This window comes from Coregonus lavaretus, assembly GCF_964263955.1.
Source record: "Coregonus lavaretus genome assembly, chromosome: 11".
Classification (NCBI taxonomy): domain Eukaryota; kingdom Metazoa; phylum Chordata; class Actinopteri; order Salmoniformes; family Salmonidae; genus Coregonus; species Coregonus lavaretus.
The window spans coordinates 21,384,619-21,401,594 of record NC_139998.1 but is presented as its reverse complement, the minus strand read 5'-3'; the positions used below and the strand labels follow the sequence as shown (position 1 = coordinate 21,401,594).

The window sequence follows — 16,976 nt, the reverse complement described above, 5'->3', positions numbered from 1 at the left end:
TAAGTGTTGGAGTGTGCCCCGTCTGTCTGTAAAAAAAAATTGTGCTGTCTAGTTTGCTTAATATAAGGAATTTGATGTATAGCATTTACTTTTGACTTTTACTCAAGTATGACAATTGGGTACTTTTTCCACCACTGTACTTTAGGACATTTAAAACCATATACTTTTAGACTTTTACTCAAGTAGTATTTTACTGGAAGACTTTTACTTTTACTTGAGTCATTTTCTTTTAAGGTATTGTTACTTGGTGTGGTAGTGTGGTCGTCGTCGGGTGAGGTTATGTCTCTCTCTGGCGGGAGGTAAGCTTGGCTTATATGGCTTATATACATAGTTTGGCCTTTGTCGAGTAAAGCTTAAACTATGTATTTAGATTGTAGTTAGGTATTGTAGGTAGTTATCGTGGGTTGTTGTATGTAATTATTGTAGGTTAGTATTGTATTCGGCTGAGCCCGGTGAAGCACGAAGCTAGCTAACCCACTACCTGGACTAGCTAGCGAATAGCTACTGGTAACTATTAGCAACTGTGGATAGTTGTTTCACGCCTGAGAGTACCTGTAATTACGCCAGCTAGCTGCCTACAATAATTACATACAATAATGCCTACCATTCAGCTGTTTTTCTAACCTCATTGTCTGAAGCGTTAACGTTAGGTAGTAAGTGGCTACTGTGCTTGAAATGTAGCTAGCTTGTTGCTACCTGGATAGCTACTGAACAATAGCTGGAACGACCTAGCGAACAGACACGAAAGTCAATTCAGTGGCTAGCTTTGCACTTGGCTAGCTAACAGTAGCTGCTAGGGGTAAGTTATAACAATACATTTGTGTTTTGTTTTTACATACTGGTAGCCAGAGTCGTTCAAGGGAATTCGGGACATGAGTGACTAGTTAACGTTAGCTTGGCTCACTCTGTGTGTTCGTGCCGTGGGAGGAGGGGTTTCTTCGTGGCAGAAAGCAATGGCTAGCTAGTATGCTAACTATTCTAGCTAACTAACTGGCTGAATAAGTTGACGACGGACTCGCTCAAGCTGTCGGGACTAACCCACAACGTTAGACACGGACACAAATGATCTGCTTGTCGTGTTGACACACTGGTGGTTTGCTGTGGCCGAGTATTGGTGCTAAACCGTGTTGTTGGAGTCCGGCATGCTAGTTGGCTGTGGCGTCATATGACTAGGTGCCCTGGACGGTTTTCACGGAAGAATACTGTTCCAAGTTAGCTAGCTGAATAAACTAAGTTAGTCTATTCCTAGAAAACATTGAACCGCTGTAGTTTACAACAATTATAGTTTCTGAGATGGAAGTTGGGAGAGTTATATTTGGGTGTTTCATTGAAACGTAAGTGAGGGAGGCCCCGCTCTCTTCATTCCGATCTCCTTTGCATTATTGTAGCCATTTTCTGTAGCCTGTCAACTATGCCTCTGTCTATCCCTGTTCTCTCCTCTCCGCACAGGCTATACAAACGCCTCACACCGCGTGGCTGCTGCCTCTCTAACCTGATGGTCCCTGCACGCACCACCCACGTGGAGTTCCAGGTCTCCGGCAGCCTCTGGAACTGCCGTTCTGCGGCCAACAAGGCAGAGTTCATCTCAGCCTATGCTACCCTCCAGTCCCTCGACTTCTTGGCGTTGACGGAAACATGGATTACCACTGAAAACACTGCTACTCCTACTGCTCTCTCCTCGTCTGACCATGTGTTCTCGCATACCCCAAGAGCATCTGGTCAGCGGGGTGGTGGCACAGGAATCGTCATCTCTCCCAAGTGGACATTCTCTCTTTTTCCCCTGACCCATCTGTCTATCTCCTCATTTGAATTCCATGCTGTCACAGTCACTAGCCCATTCAAGTTTAACATCCTTGTCATTTATCGCCCTCCAGGTTCCCTTGGAGAGTTCATCAATGAGCTTGACGCCTTGATAAGTTCCTTTCCTGAGGATGGCTCACCCCTCACAGTTCTGGGTGACTTCAACCTCCCTATGTCTACCTTTGACTCATTTCTCTCTGCCTCCTTCTTTCCACTCCTCTCCTCTTTTGACCTCACCCTCTCACCGTCCCCCCCTACTCACAAGGCAGGCAATACGCTTGACCTCATCTTTACTAGATGCTGTTCTTCTACTAATCTCACTGCAACTCCCCTCCATGTCTCCGACCACTACTTTGTATCCTTTTCTCTCTCGCTCTCCTCCAACACTACTCACTCTGCCCCTACTCAGATGGTAATGCGCCGTCACAACCTTCGCTCTCTCTCTCCCGCTACTCTCTCCTCTTCCATCCTATCATCTCTTCCCTCTGCTCAATCCTTCTCCCTCCAATCTCCTGATTCTGCCTCCTCAACCCTCCTCTCCTCCCTTTCTGCATCCTTTGACTCTCTATGTCCCCTATCCTCCCGGCCGGCTCGGTCCTCCCCTCCTGCTCCGTGGCTTGACGACTCATTGCGAGCTCACAGAACAGGGCTCCGGGCAGCCGAGCGGAAATGGAGGAAAACTAGACCATGCGGACCTGGCATCTTTTCATTCCCTCCTCTCTAAATTTTCTTCATCTGTTTCTGCTGCTAAAGCCACTTTCTACCACTCTAAATTCCAAGCATCTGCCTCTAACCCTAGGAAGCTCTTTGCCACCTTCTCCTCCCTGCTGAATCCTCCTACCCCTCCCCCTCCTCCCTCTCTGTGGATGACTTCGTCAACCATTTTGAAAAGAAGGTTGACGACATCCGATCCTCGTTTGTTAAATGACACTGCTGGTCCTGCTCACACTGCCCTACCCTATGCTTTGACTTCTTTCTCCCCTCTCTCTCCAGATGAAATCTTGCGACTTGTGACGGCCGGCCGCCCAACAACCTGCCCGCTTGACCCTATCCCCTCCTCTCTTCTCCAGACCATCTCCGGTGACCTTCTCCCTTACCTCACCTCGCTCATCAACTCATCCTTGACCGCTGGCTATGTCCTTTCCATCTTCAAGAGAGCGAGAGTTGCACCCCTTCTCAAAAAACCAACACTCGATCCCTCTGATGTCAACAACTACAGACCAGTATCCCTTCTTTCTTTTCTCTCCAAAACTCTTGAGCGTGCCGTCTTTAGCCAACTCTCTTGCTATCTCTCTCAGAATGACCTTCTTGATCCAAACCAGTCAGGTTTCAAGACTGGTCATTCAACTGAGACTGCTCTTCTCTGTGTCACGGAGGCTCTCCGCACTGCTAAGCTATCTTAGAGGGGGTAGAAGGATTACTTTATCCTATCCCAGGTATTCCTTAAAGAGGTGGGGTTTCAAATGTCTCCGGAAGGTGGTGAGTGACTCCGCTGTCCTGGCGTCGTGAGGGAGCTTGTTCCACCATTGGGGTGCCAGAGCAGCGAACAGTTTTGACTGGGCTGAGGGGGAACTATGCTTCCGCAGAGGAAGGGGAGCCAGCAGGCCAGAAGTGGATGAACGCAATGCCCTCGTTTGGGTGTAGGGACTGATCAGAGCCTGAAGGTACGGAGGTGCCGTTCCCCTCACAGCTCCATAGGCAAGCACCATGGTCTTGTAACAGATGCGAGCTTCAACTGGAAGCCAGTGGAGTGTGCGGAGGAGCGGGGTGACGTGAGAGAACTTGGGAAGGTTGAACACCAGACGGGCTGCGGCATTCTGGATGAGTTGTAGGGGTTTAATGGCACAGGCAGGGAGCCCAGCCAACAGCGAGTTGCAGTAATCCAGACGGGAGATGACAAGTGCCTGGATTAGGACCTGTGCCGCTTCCTGTGTAAGGCAGGGTCGTACTCTCCGAATGTTGTAGAGCATGAACCTACAGGATCGGGTCACCGCCTTGATGTTAGCGGAGAACGACAGGGTGTTGTCCAGGGTCACGCCAAGGCTCTTCGCACTCTGGGAGGAGGACACAACGGAGTTGTCAACCGTGATGGCGAGATCATGGAACGGGCAGTCCTTCCCCGGGAGGAAGAGCAGCTCCGTCTTGCCAAGGTTCAGCTTGAGGTGGTGATCCGTCATCCATACTGATATGTCTGCCAGACATGCAGAGATGCGATTCGCCACCTGGTTATCAGAAGGGGGAAAGGAGAAGATTAGTTGTGTATCGTCAGCGTAGCAATGATAGGAGAGGCCATGTGAGGATATGACAGAGCCAAGTGACTTGGTGTATAGCGAGAATAGGAGAGGGCCTAGAACTGAGCCCTGGGGGACACCAGTGGTGAGAGCACGTGGTGCGGAGACAGCTTCTCGCCACGCCACTTGGTAGGAGCGACCGGTCAGGTAGGACGCAATCCAAGAGTGAGCCGCGCCGGAGATGCCCAGCTCGGAGAGGGTGGAGAGGAGGATCTGATGGTTCACAGTATCAAAGGCAGCAGACAGGTCTAGAAGGACAAGAGCAGAGGAGAGAGAGTTAGCTTTAGCAGTGCGGAGAGCCTCCGTGACACAGAGAAGTGCAGTCTCAGTTGAATGACCAGTCTTGAAACCTGACTGGTTTGGATCAAGAAGGTCATTCTGAGAGAGATAGCAAGAGAGTTGGCTAAAGACGGCACGCTCAATAGTTTTGGAAAGAAAAGAAAGAAGGGATACTGGTCTGTAGTTGTTGACATCAGAGGGATCGAGTGTTGGTTTTTTGAGAAGGGGTGCAACTCTCGCTCTCTTGAAGACGGAAGGGACATAGCCTGCGGTCAAGGATGAGTTGATCAGCGAGGTGAGGTAGGGGAGAAGGTCACCTGAGATGGTCTGGAGAAGAGAGGAGGGGATAGGGTCAAGCGGGCAGGTTGTTGGGCGGCCTGCAGTCACAAGTCGCAAGATTTTATCTGGAGAGAGAGGGGAGAAAGAAGTCAAAGCATAGGGTAGGGCAGTGTGAGCAGGACCAGCAGTGTCATTTGTCTTAACAAACGAGGATTGGATGTCGTCAACCTTCTTTTCAAAGTGGTTGACGAAGTCATCCACAGAGAGGGAGGTGGGGGGGGGGGGATTCAGCAGGGAGGAGAATGTGGCAAAGAGCTTCCTAGGGTTAGAGGCAGATGCTTGGAATTAAGAGTGGTAGAAAGTGGCCTTAGCAGCAGAAACAGATGAAGAAAATGTAGAGAGGAGGGAGTGAAAAGATGCCAGGTCCGCAGGGAGTCTAGTTTTCTTCCATTTCCGCTCAGCTGCCCGGAGCTCTGTTCTGTGAGCTCGCAATGCGTCATCAAGCCACGGAGCTGGAGGGGAGGACCGAGCCGGCCGGGAGGATAGGGGACATAGAGAGTCAAAGGATGCAGAAAGGGAGGAGAGGAGGGTTGAGGAGGCAGAATCAGGAGATAGGAGGGAGAAGGATTGAGCAGAGGGAAGAGATGATAGGATGGAAGAGGAGAGAGTAGCGGGAGAGAGAGAGCGAAGGTTGCGGCGGCGCATTACCATCTGTGTAGGGGCAGAGTGAGTAGTGTTGGAGGAGAGCGAGAGAGAAAAGGATACAAAGTAGTGGTCGGAGACATGGAGGGGAGTTGCAGTGAGATTAGTAGAAGAACAGCATCTAGTAAAGATGAGGTCAAGTGTATTGCCTGCCTTGTGAGTAGGGGGGGACGGTGAGAGGGTGAGGTCAAAAGAGGAGAGGAGTGGAAAGAAGGAGGCAGAGAGAAATGAGTCAAATGTAGACGTAGGGAGGTTGAAATCCCCAAGAACTGTGAGGGGTGAGCCATCCTCAGGAAAGGAACTTATCAAGGCGTCAAGCTCATTGATGAACTCTCCAAAGGAACCTGGAGGGCGATAGATGACAAGGATATTAAGCTTAAATGGGCTAGTGACTGTGACAGCATGGAATTCAAATGAGGAGATAGACAGATGGGTTAGGGGAAAAATTGAGAATGTCCACTTGGGAGAGAAGAGGATTCCTGTGCCACCACCCCGCCGACCAGATGCTCTCGGGGTATGCGAGAACACATGGTCAGACGAGGAGAGAGCAGTAGGAGTAGCAGTGTTTTCAGTGGTAATCCATGTTTCCGTCAGCGCCAAGAAGTCGAGGGACTGGAGGGTAGCATAGGCTGGGATGAAGTCTGCCTTGTTGGCAGCAGAACGGCAGTTCCAGAGGCTGCCTGAGACCTGGAACTCCAGGTGGGTGGTGCGTGCAGGGACCACCAGGTTAGAGAGGCAGCAGCCACGCGGTGTGAGGCGTTTGTGTAGCCTGTGCGGAGAGGAGAGAACAGGGATAGGCAGAGGCATAGTTGACAGGCTGCAGCAAATGGCTACAATAATGCAGAGGAGATCGGAATGAAATGAACTAAACATCTGGGAAAGGAGAGAGCGGGGCCTCCCTCACCACAACTCCCAAATATAACTCTCCCAACTTCCACCTCAGAAACTATAATTGTTTCACTGAAACACCCGAATATAACTCTCCCAACTTCCACTTTAGAAATTATAATTGTTGTAAACTACAGCGGTTCAATGTTTCTAGGAATAGACTCTAACTTACTTTATTCAGCTAGCTAACTTGGTACAGTATTCTTCCATGAAAAACCGCCCAGGGCACCGTATCCTATGACGCCATAGCTAACTAGCATGCTAGCATCCAATAACACACGGTTTAGCACCAATACTTGGTTACAACAAACTACCAATAGTGTGTTAACACACTAAACAGATAATTTGTGTCCGTGTCTAGTTCCTTTCATAACGCAGCAATAATTAAACGTTGGCTAGCTAGCACAAAGTCAGTCATGCTAGCTACACAAGTGGACTACACATCTCGAATGTTCAGAAAGGGAAGCTTTATGTTGCAAAATTCTCATTGACTAAAATTATATTTTATTTAGCTGCTACAGTACTGCTAGCTGGTAGTGTTGGCTAGCTAGCAATGGCTGTGGTGTTGACTTTGTTTGAAAAACGGCGTCGCTGCGAACGAATGTAGCTGGCTAGCTAACCTCGATAGTTTCTCTATACTACACCTTTATCTTTGATACAAATACAACTATGTAGCTAGCTAACATTACACTAATCAAATCGTTCCATTGTAATGTAATGTGTCATATTACCTGCGGAGCGAAGTACAGCATGACTACTCACCTCGCCTCACCTCATCTTCAGCCATAGCCCCAGTCTCCCATCTTCAACACCTGTTTCCATCTCTGTTCCCAGGACCCTGATGCCAGCTACGATGTTAATGATGGAGACTCTGATCCCCAGCCACGCTACACACAGCGCAACGAGAACAGGTACTGTAATGTGATTTCCCTGCTCTGCCCCACACTCCTAAACTGCACCATACATACACTACTGGTCAAAAGTTTTAGAACACCTACTATAGTGAAGACATCGAAACTATGAAATAACACATATGGAATAATGTAGTAACCAGAAAAGTGTTCAACAAATCAAAATATATTTTATATTGCCAAGAGTGTGCAAAGCTGTCATCAAGGCAAAGGGTGGCTATTTGAAGAATCTGAAATATAACATATATTTTGATTTGTTGAACACTTTTTTGGTTACTACATCATTCCATATGTGTTATTTTATAGTTTTGATGTCTTCACTATTATTCTACAATGTAGAAAATTGTACAAATAAAGAAAAACCATTGAATGAGTAGGTGTTCTAAAACTTTTGACCTTTAGTGTACATACATCCAAATGAGCGATGTGAAAATTGTGCAAGCGTATTTTGCAGGTTCACTACGTTGTGTAACACTGTGTTTCTCTCAGTAAAGGCCCTCAAGCAAGCCCTTGTCTTTCAGTCTGTCTGCCCTAATTTACAAACAGCAACAGCCCACAGCAGTCAAACAACACTGCTTCTCCGACACAGTGTCGTCCATTAATGACTTGTCAAGTCCTATGAAATACCAGAATGCCCTGTAAGCCCAGCCTCAGAGAGACTATCCTAGAGGTTCTTATCTATGTCGTTATCCCAATATTTATTTTCCCCCAAACCAATTAGGCCAGATGAATCAAATCAAATCCAATTGTATTTGTCACATGCGTTGTAAACAACAGGTGTAGACTAACAGTGAAATGCTTATTTACGGGCCATTCCCAACAATGCAGAGATAAATAAAGGAATAAAGGAATAAATACACAATGAGTAACGATAACTTGGCTATATACACTGGGTACCAGTACCGAGTCGATGTACAGGGGTACGAGGTAATTGAGGAAGATATGTACATATGGGTAAGTATAAAGTGACTAGGCAACAGGATAGATAATAAACAGTAGCATCAGTGTATGTGAAGAGTTAGTGCAAAAAGGGTCAATGCATATAGTCCGGGTAGCTATTGGTTAACTATTTAAATAACTATTTAGCAGTCTTATGGCTTGTGGATAGAAGCTGTTCAGGGTCCTGTTGGTTCTAGTGTTGGTGCAGCGGCAGTGGTGCAGTCATGTTACACACCATCAAAGACTCTCTGCTCCCAATTTGAAAAGGCATTTTGTGTTTGCTTCGGTGGATCAGCCATGCTGCAGTAACAACATTAAGGAGTCACTCTTCCCCTCCTCCAGCTCCCCACCACCACTTCCACCACCACCTCAGAGCCTGAGCAACTTTGCCACATTGTTTGTAGCTAGTACAGTTGTTTATTTGCCCCTGGCTGATGCCAGCTCCTCTCTCCCGGCTTTTGGTGATTGAAGTAAAAAAGCACAAAAGTAAAAGGGGGCTTTCAACGCGCCTCCTCCTCAGCCCCTCTCACTTCCTCACCCTAACCCCAACGTGTGGCTGTGTCTTCTGCCATGGCTCCATCCCCCCTGGATGCGATGAGACACTGTTGCATTCCTCCCGCCTCTGAAACACACAGCAGGATTTGCCGCAAATCTCCCACTTTTTTTCTGGAACGAATGCCACAGAGTCTTTTTTCTTATATATATGTATTATTTTTGTAATTTTACCAAAATGTTCTCCCCAATTGGTAGTTACGATCTTGTCTCATCACTGCAACTCCCCAATGGGCTCGGCAGAGGCAAAGGTTGAGACATGCGTTCTACAAAACATGACCCGCCAAGCCGTGTTGCTTCTTAACACACTGCTCGCTTAACCCGAAAGCCAGCCACACCAACGTGTCGGAGGAAACACTGTTCAACTGACGACCGAAGTCAGCTTGCAGGCGCCCGGGTCGCCACAAGGAGTCACTAGAGCGTGATGAGCCAAGGAAAGCCCCCGGCCAAACCCTCCCCTAACCCGGATAGCGCTGGGCCAATTGTGTGCCGCCCTATTGGGCTCCCGGTCACGTCTGGCTGTGACAGCCTGGGATCGAACCCCATGCTGTATTGGCGCCTCAGCACTGCAATACAGTGCCTTAGACTGCTGCGCCACTCTGAAGGCCCACACAGTCTTTTTGTTGTTGTTTGTTTTTCTTGTTTATTTTGTTTCAAAGCTTAACAGGATCTTGCAGTATGTCTAAATGAGTCTTTCATAACACTGTCTAAACATATTTCAGATAGAACAAAAATCTCTCCACAGCACGATATGGTTTACATTTCCCCAGACTTACTTTCTTTGAGCTGCCTCTACCTCTACCGTAAATACTGAAGAGATTCAATGCATTTTCCCCAGTGAACTGAAAACAATGGCTTTGCATTTTAAATCACCAAATGGTTTCCCTTCCCTTGAACAAGAACCCAGTCTTCTTCTTTTTAAGCTGCCTCTCTACTGTACATATTGAAGTGATTTAACAATGGATTGGCATTACCAAAAGCTTTTAAGTCCACTGTTTTCTTCTGCCTCTACAGAAGAAATAATAATAATAATAATAATATGCCATTTAGCAGACGCTTTTATCCAAAGCGACTTACAGTCATGCGTGCATACATTTTTGTGTATGGGTGGTCCCGGGGATCGAACCCACTACCTTGGCGTTACAAGCGCCGTGCTCTACCAGCTGAGCTACAGAGGACCACAGAGATTCCCTCTCTCTTTTCCTCACTGGGAGAAACGCAATTGGTTTGCATTGTCAGGGCCAAGGGCTTTCACTTTAACCAGGGACCTTGTTCCATCATTGCCTGGAGTAGTATTAGCTCTGCCTAGCCCACCCCTGCCCCCCTGTCTGTTTGAGGCAGGCACCACTCAGTTCTGCTGACTAGGGAACACAGGACTACTCCCTGGTTGTTCAGCTTCTCCTAACCAGATCCACTGCTGCTGCTGCTGCATGCAGTGCCCTGAAAAAGTGTTTGCCCCCTTTCTGATTTTCTCAGTTTTTTCATATTTTGGACACTGAATGTTATCAGATCTTCAACCAGAACCTAATATTAGATAAAGGGAACCTAAGTAAACAAATAACACAACATATTGATACTTTTTTCATTTATTTCATAAACTAAGTTATACAACACCCAATGCCCCTGTGTGAAAAAGTAATTACCCCCTTACACCTTTAGCTGCAATGACTGCAACCAAACGCTTCCTGTAGTTGTTGATCAGTCTCTCACATTTTGGGCCTCTCTTCCATGCAGAACTACTTTAACTCAGCTACATTGGTGGTTTGTCGAGCATGAACTGCTCGTTTCAGGTCCTGCCACAACATCTCAATCGGGTTTAGGTCTGGACTTTGACTATAGGCCATTTCAGAACTTTACATTTGTTGCTTTTGAGCCATTCTGGACTTGCTTGTGTGTTTTGGATCATTGTCTTTCTGCATATTCCAGCTGCACTTCAGCTCACGGATGGATGGCCTGACATTCTCCTTTAGAATTATCTGATACAGAGCAGAATTCATGGTTCCTTCAATGATGACAAGTCGTCCGGGTCCTGAGGCAGCAAAGCATCCCCAAACCATCACACTACCACTACCATGCTTGACCGTTGGTTTGAAGTTGTGGAATGCAGTGTTTGGTTTTTGCCAGACATAACAGAGACTGATCAATAACTGCAAGAAGTGTTTGGTTGCAGTCATTGCACAACCAGTTATTGAGTGTAAGGGGGAATTACTTTTTCACACAGGGGCATTAGGTGTTGCATAACTTTGTTAATTAAATAAATGAAATAAGTATAAACATTTTGTTTTTATTCATGCAGGTTCCCTTGATCTATTATTGGGTTTTGGTTAAAGATCTGATAACATTCAGTGTCAGAAATATGCAAAGATTGAGAAAATCTGAAACAGGGCAAATACTTTTTCACCGCACTGTATACACATGGTACCTAAACAAACACATGCATACACACACAGTACACACACATGCACATACAGTACAGACACAGTACACTACACACAGACTTCGGCTGGTGCTGTCAAGGCAATTATCCAGGACGGAATCAATTTATGACCGTGAAATGAGAAGCAAGTGTGTCTCTGTCAATAGCGCTGAGCACTGTGTTTGGAGTGACCTGAGAAGAAATTGTAGCATATGAGTTAAGTAAATCCCCATAGAGGCGTGCGGCCAGATGCTGAGTAATGCTCTCCGCCTCCCCACAATGGGATTATATGAATATTTTCATGGGGAGAAAAAGGAACAGTAGACTTAAGTCGGAAGCTTACGTCCCCTTCCCCTGCCAAGGCTGGCTCATTTGTATTGGTGACACGCAAGGCTGGGTTTTGAATTTGCATCCATTTAGTACTTGTTCCGGGTAGATGCTTTGTACTGCAACTTGGCAGGACTGGTAGGTATTGTTGTTTCAAGCCAGGTGAGGCTCTCACCCGAGCAGGTAATTATTTTGTGCTCCATCATCTGAATGTTTGTCCTCTCTCAGTGCTTTCTCTCCTCCTCTCCTTCATTACAGTGCTGTCAATACTGTGGTTTGGAGATTGGAGAGGGTGAGAAGGGCCTGAGATTCTAGTAGTACCAGGTTTCAAGTTTCAAAGTTTGTTTGTCATGTGCACAGGATACAGCAGGTGTAAAACAGTTCAGTGAAATGCTTACTTACAAAGCTCTTTCCCAACAATGCAGTATTCAATATCTATGTGAGAGGAAATAATATGAAGGAAATAATAAAGTAATAATATAGGTTAAAAAAACAAAAACAAAATGCGAAAGAAGAAAAGGAAAAAAACACAAAATGCAAGCTGTATACAGGTCAGTGCCAGTACCATCATTACAATTTGCAGGGGTACTGGAGTAATTGAAGTAGATATGTTCATGTAAAAAGTGACTTGTATCAGGATAAATACCAATGGTAATAATAATCAATACTAATTAATTTAGCAGCAGCATAAGTGGGTGTGTGAGTGGGTGTTTGTGTGTGTGTGTGTGTGCGCGAGCGTGTGTTTGTGTGTGTGTGTGAGAATGTGTGGCTAGAGACCTGTGGGGGAGCATAGAGTCAGTGCAGATAGTCCGTGGGAGAGGATGGGCAGCTGTTGTTAGCTGTTCAGTATTCGTATGGCTTGGGGAAAGAAGCTGTATTGGAGATGTTGGTCCGAAACCCGATGCTCCGGTACTGCCTGCCGGACGGAAGCAGCGAGAACAGTCCATGGCATAGGTGACTGGAGTCTTTGCCAATTTTTCGGGCCTTTCTCAGACAACGCCTTGAATGAATGTCCTGAATGGCACTGGGCCATACGCACCACCCTCTGTAGAGCCTTGCGGTCGAGGGCAGGAAGTCCAGGATCCTTATAGAGGGAGGTGTTCAGTCAGAGGGTCCCTAGCTTGATGATGAGCTGGGAGAGCACTAAGGTGTTGAACGCTGAGCTGTAGTCACTGAACAGCATTCTCACATACACTGAGTTCACAAAACATAAAGGACACCTTCCTAAAACCCAGCAGTGTTGCAGTTCTTGACACAAACCTGTGCACCTACTACCATATCCCGTTCAAAGGCACTTAAATATTTTGTCTTGCCCATTCACCCTCTGAATGGCACACATACAAAATCCATGTCTCAATTGTCTCAAAGCTTAAACACCCTTCTTTAACCTGTTTCCTACACTGATTGAAGTGGACATAACAAGTGACATCATTAAGGGATCATAGCTTTCACCTGGATTCACCTGGTCAGTCTATGTCATGGAAAGAGCAGGTGTCCTTAATGTTTTGTACACTCAGTGTAGGTATTCCTCTTGTAGGGGTGTGCCGATCTTGTCATACTCATATTCGTATCCATTTTATCACACTTGATACTCGTAATTGGATTTACTCGTGATCGGAAAACCCGGAAGTGCTTTTTTAATGCCGGCAAAGCCTATACCTCAAGTGCACATTACTGCGCTATCACTCAGATTTCATCTCAGAGTGCATCGTTATGTTCCTTCGCTCATTCACACACATTGTTCAAAGGTAAACGACCCCGACAGATAAAAAAAACACATGATTTACTTGCCTAGTCCTATGCAGTTATCAACGAAATAGGCTAATAGGCTACTACTACCTGCATTCATTCCAGACACATATTTAGATGAAGGTAGACTAATTCGCTTGCCCCATATATTGTTTCACTTTCGAGAGGATGTCACGATCGTCGGGAACAGAGGACCAAGGCGCAGCGTTGAATGCGAACATACTTTTTTATTAGTGATTACACGAACAAAACAACAAACGATAACGTGACGTCCACGGTCTAACACAAACCACACTGGAACAAGATCCCACAACCACTGTGGGAAAACAGCCTGTCTAAATGTTGTTCCCAATCAGAGACAACCAGCAACAGCTGACACTCGTTGCCTCTGAGAACCACACTGGCCAACATAGAAATACTTAAACTAGAATGGAAAACACATGAAAACTCACACCCTGGCTCAACATACTAGAGTCCCCAGAGCCAGGGCGTGACAGTACCCCCCCCCCCCAAAGGCGCGGACTCCGACCGCGCCAACCAAACACCACAGGGGAGGGACCGGGTGGGCACTCTGCCTTGGCGGTGGATCCGGCTCCGGGCATGATCCCCACTCCCTCTCTAACCCCCCAAAGTACCCCTGGTCCGGTCTGGCCCTGCTGGCCGGAGCTGGACTGAACACTGGTGGAGCGGATTGCTCTAGCTCCGGCGTGGAGCAGCTGACCGATACCGGACCAGGCACCGGTGGAACAGGCACGGGCTGTGCAGGACTGACGACGCACACCACTGGCTTGGTGTGGGGAGCAGGAACAGGCCGAGCCGGGCTGGCGACGTGCACCATAGGCTTGGTGCGGGGAGCAGGAGCGGGCCGGACCGGGCTGACGAAGCGCACCACTGACTTGGTGCAGAGAGCAGGAATGGACCGGGCCGGGCTGGCGACGCGCACCACTGACTTGGTGCGGGGAGCAGGAACAGGCCGGGCCGGGTTGGCGACGCACACCATAGGCTTGGTGCGGGGAGCAGGAACAGGCCGGTCCGGGCTGGCGACGCGCACCATAGGCTTGGTGCGGGGAGCAGGAACAGGCCGGGCCGGGCCGGGCTGGCGAAGCGCACCATTGGCTTGGTGCGGGGAGCAGGAACAGGCCGGGCCGGGCCGGCGACGCGCACCATAGGCTTGGTGCAGGGAGCAGGAACAGGCCGGGCCGGGCTGGCGACGCTCACCATTGGCTTGGTGCGGGGAGCAGGAACAGGCCGGGCCGGGCTGGCGACGTGCACCATTGGCTTGATGCGGGAAGCAGGAGCGGGCCGAACCGGGCTGACGAAGCGCACCACTGACTTGGTGCGGAGAGCAGGAATGGACCGGACTGGGCTGGCGACGCGCACCACAGGCTCAGTGCAAGGGACAGGAACAGACCGGACCGTACTGGGGACACACACCACTGGCCCTACGCAGGGATCAGGAACGGGCCGGACCGGACTGGTAACACACCCCAGTACCTCTCGCCGTGCCTCTACACCTTCCTTCCCCTCTTTGACCAGTGGCCCCCGTAACCTGGCGGCCTCCTCTGCCAACCCGCTGGGCCGCTCTATCGCGGTCTCCTGCTGCCCCGTCGTCCACGGCGTGAGCCCCCCCCTAAACATTTTCTGGGCTTCTCTCCTACCCGTGGACCAGGTCTCCATATTTTTCGCCAGCCTTTCGCCCTTCTGCTTCCAAGTCAAGCCCCTCTCTTCCTCACACGGCTTGACCCAGTCGAGGAGGCGAAGGAGATCCGCTAGAGATCTCCCTGGCGATGGCTCCTGGACACACTGCTTGGTCCAGTCTTGGTGGGATCTTCTGTCACGATCATCGGGAACAGAGGACCAAGGCGCAGCGTTGAATGGGAACATACTTTTTTATTAGTGATTACACGAACAAAACAACAAACGATAACGTGACGTCCACGGTCTAACACAAACCACACTGGAACAAGATCCCACAACCACTGTGGGAAAACAGCCTGTCTAAATGTGGTTCCCAATCAGAGACAACCAGCAACAGCTGACACTCGTTGCCTCTGATTGAGAACCACACTGGCCAACATAGAAATACTTAAACTAGAATGGAAAACACATGAAAACTCACACCCTGGCTCAACATACTAGAGTCTCCAGAGCCAGGGCGTGACAGAGGAGCAAAACTTTTCTCTCCTGACACTTATGCCGCAACATTTGTATAATCAAAATAAACAATCTACATTTGTAATTTAATTTTCTAATGATCTGTCGCTCTGTAAACATGCCTGGGCAAGAATAAATAATAATAGCAAGCAAGCATGGGCTTGAATCATGACGACAGACATCGTCAGCAAGGGAATAATTATACCGACAGACGTAGGCCTACTAAACAGCGCCAAGTAGACAGACAAAAACAACCATGTGGCCTCAGCAAAGTCGACAGGAAATAACTACACTGAACAAAAATATGAACGCAACATGTAAAGTGTTGGTCCCATGTTTCATGAGCTGAAATAAAATATCCCCGAAATGTTCCATACGCACAAAAAGCTTATTTCTCTCAAATTTGATGCACAAATTTGTTTACATCTTAGTGAGCATTTCTCCTTTGCCAAGATAATCCATCCACCTGACAGGTGTGGCATATCAAGAAGCTGATTAATTTAAACAGCATGATCATTACACAGATGCACCTTGTGGCAGGGCCAATAAAAGGCCACTCTAAAATTTGCAGTTTTGTCACACAACACAATGCCACAGATGTCTCATGTTTTGAGGGAGCGTGCAATTGGCATGCTGACTGCAGGAATGTCCACCAGAGCTGTTGCCAGAGAATTTAATGTTCATTTCTTTACTATAAGCCACCTCCAACGTTGTTTTAGAGAATTTGGCAGTACGTCCAACCGGCCTCACAACTGCAGACCACATGTATGGCGTCATGTGGGCGAGCGGGTTTGCTGATGTCAACGTTGTGAACAGAGTGCCCCATGGTGGAGTTATGGTATGGGCAGGCATAAGCTACGGACAACGAACCCAATTGCATTTTATCAATGGCAATTTGAATGCACAGAGATACCGTGACGAGATCCTGAGGCCCATTGTCGTGCCATTCATCCGCTGCCATAACCCCATGTTTCAGCATGATAATGCACGGCCCCATATTACAAGGATCTGTACACAATTCCTGGAAGCTGAAAATGTCCCAGTTCTTCCATGGCCTGCATACTCACCAGACATGTCACCCATTGAGCATTTTTGGGATGCTCTGGATCAACGTGTACAACAGCGTGTTCCAGTTCCTCCCAATATCCAGCAAATTGGGGACAACGTTCCACAGGCCACAATCAACAGGCTGATCAACTCTATGCGAAGGAGATATGTCGCGCTGCATGAGGCAAATGGTGGTCACACCAGATACTGGCTGGTTTTCTGATCCACGCCCCTACCTTTTTTTAAAGGTGTCTGTGATCAACAGATGCATATCTGTATTCCCAGTCATGTGAAATCCATAGATTAGGGCATAATTAATTTATTTCAATTGACTGATTTCCTAATTAACTTTAACTCAGTAAAACCTTTGAAATTGTTGCATGTTGAGTTTATATTTTTGTTCAGTATATAAAAGCCTCCTTAATGTTTCTATCTGTAAAACTGATGAAGGCTAAGGACTGAAATGCGTTGGTTTATACTAACAATAAAGACGCACTTTTATCAACTTCCGCTGTCCACCAAGAGTTTCTGAATTTCCTCTTCACTCTCACAGGTGAGTTAAAATCAGTAGAGGCTGCTGATGGGAGGACGGCTCATAATAATGGCTTGAACGGAGCGAATGGAATGGCATCAAACATTAGA

The 16,976-nt window shown here is 47.7% G+C and overlaps 1 protein-coding gene across 1 annotated transcript in view; it reads left to right on the top strand.

Moving 5' to 3' along the window:
* Positions 1 to 16,976, top strand: part of LOC311137457 (furin-like) — a 211,084-nt gene that overhangs the window by 109,794 nt on the left and 84,314 nt on the right. Inside the window, exon 6 of the mRNA XM_084171973.1 lies at positions 7,074 to 7,150. Within this exon, the coding sequence (XP_084028099.1) occupies positions 7,074 to 7,150 (77 nt within the window). The remainder of the gene's footprint in view (positions 1 to 7,073; positions 7,151 to 16,976) is intronic.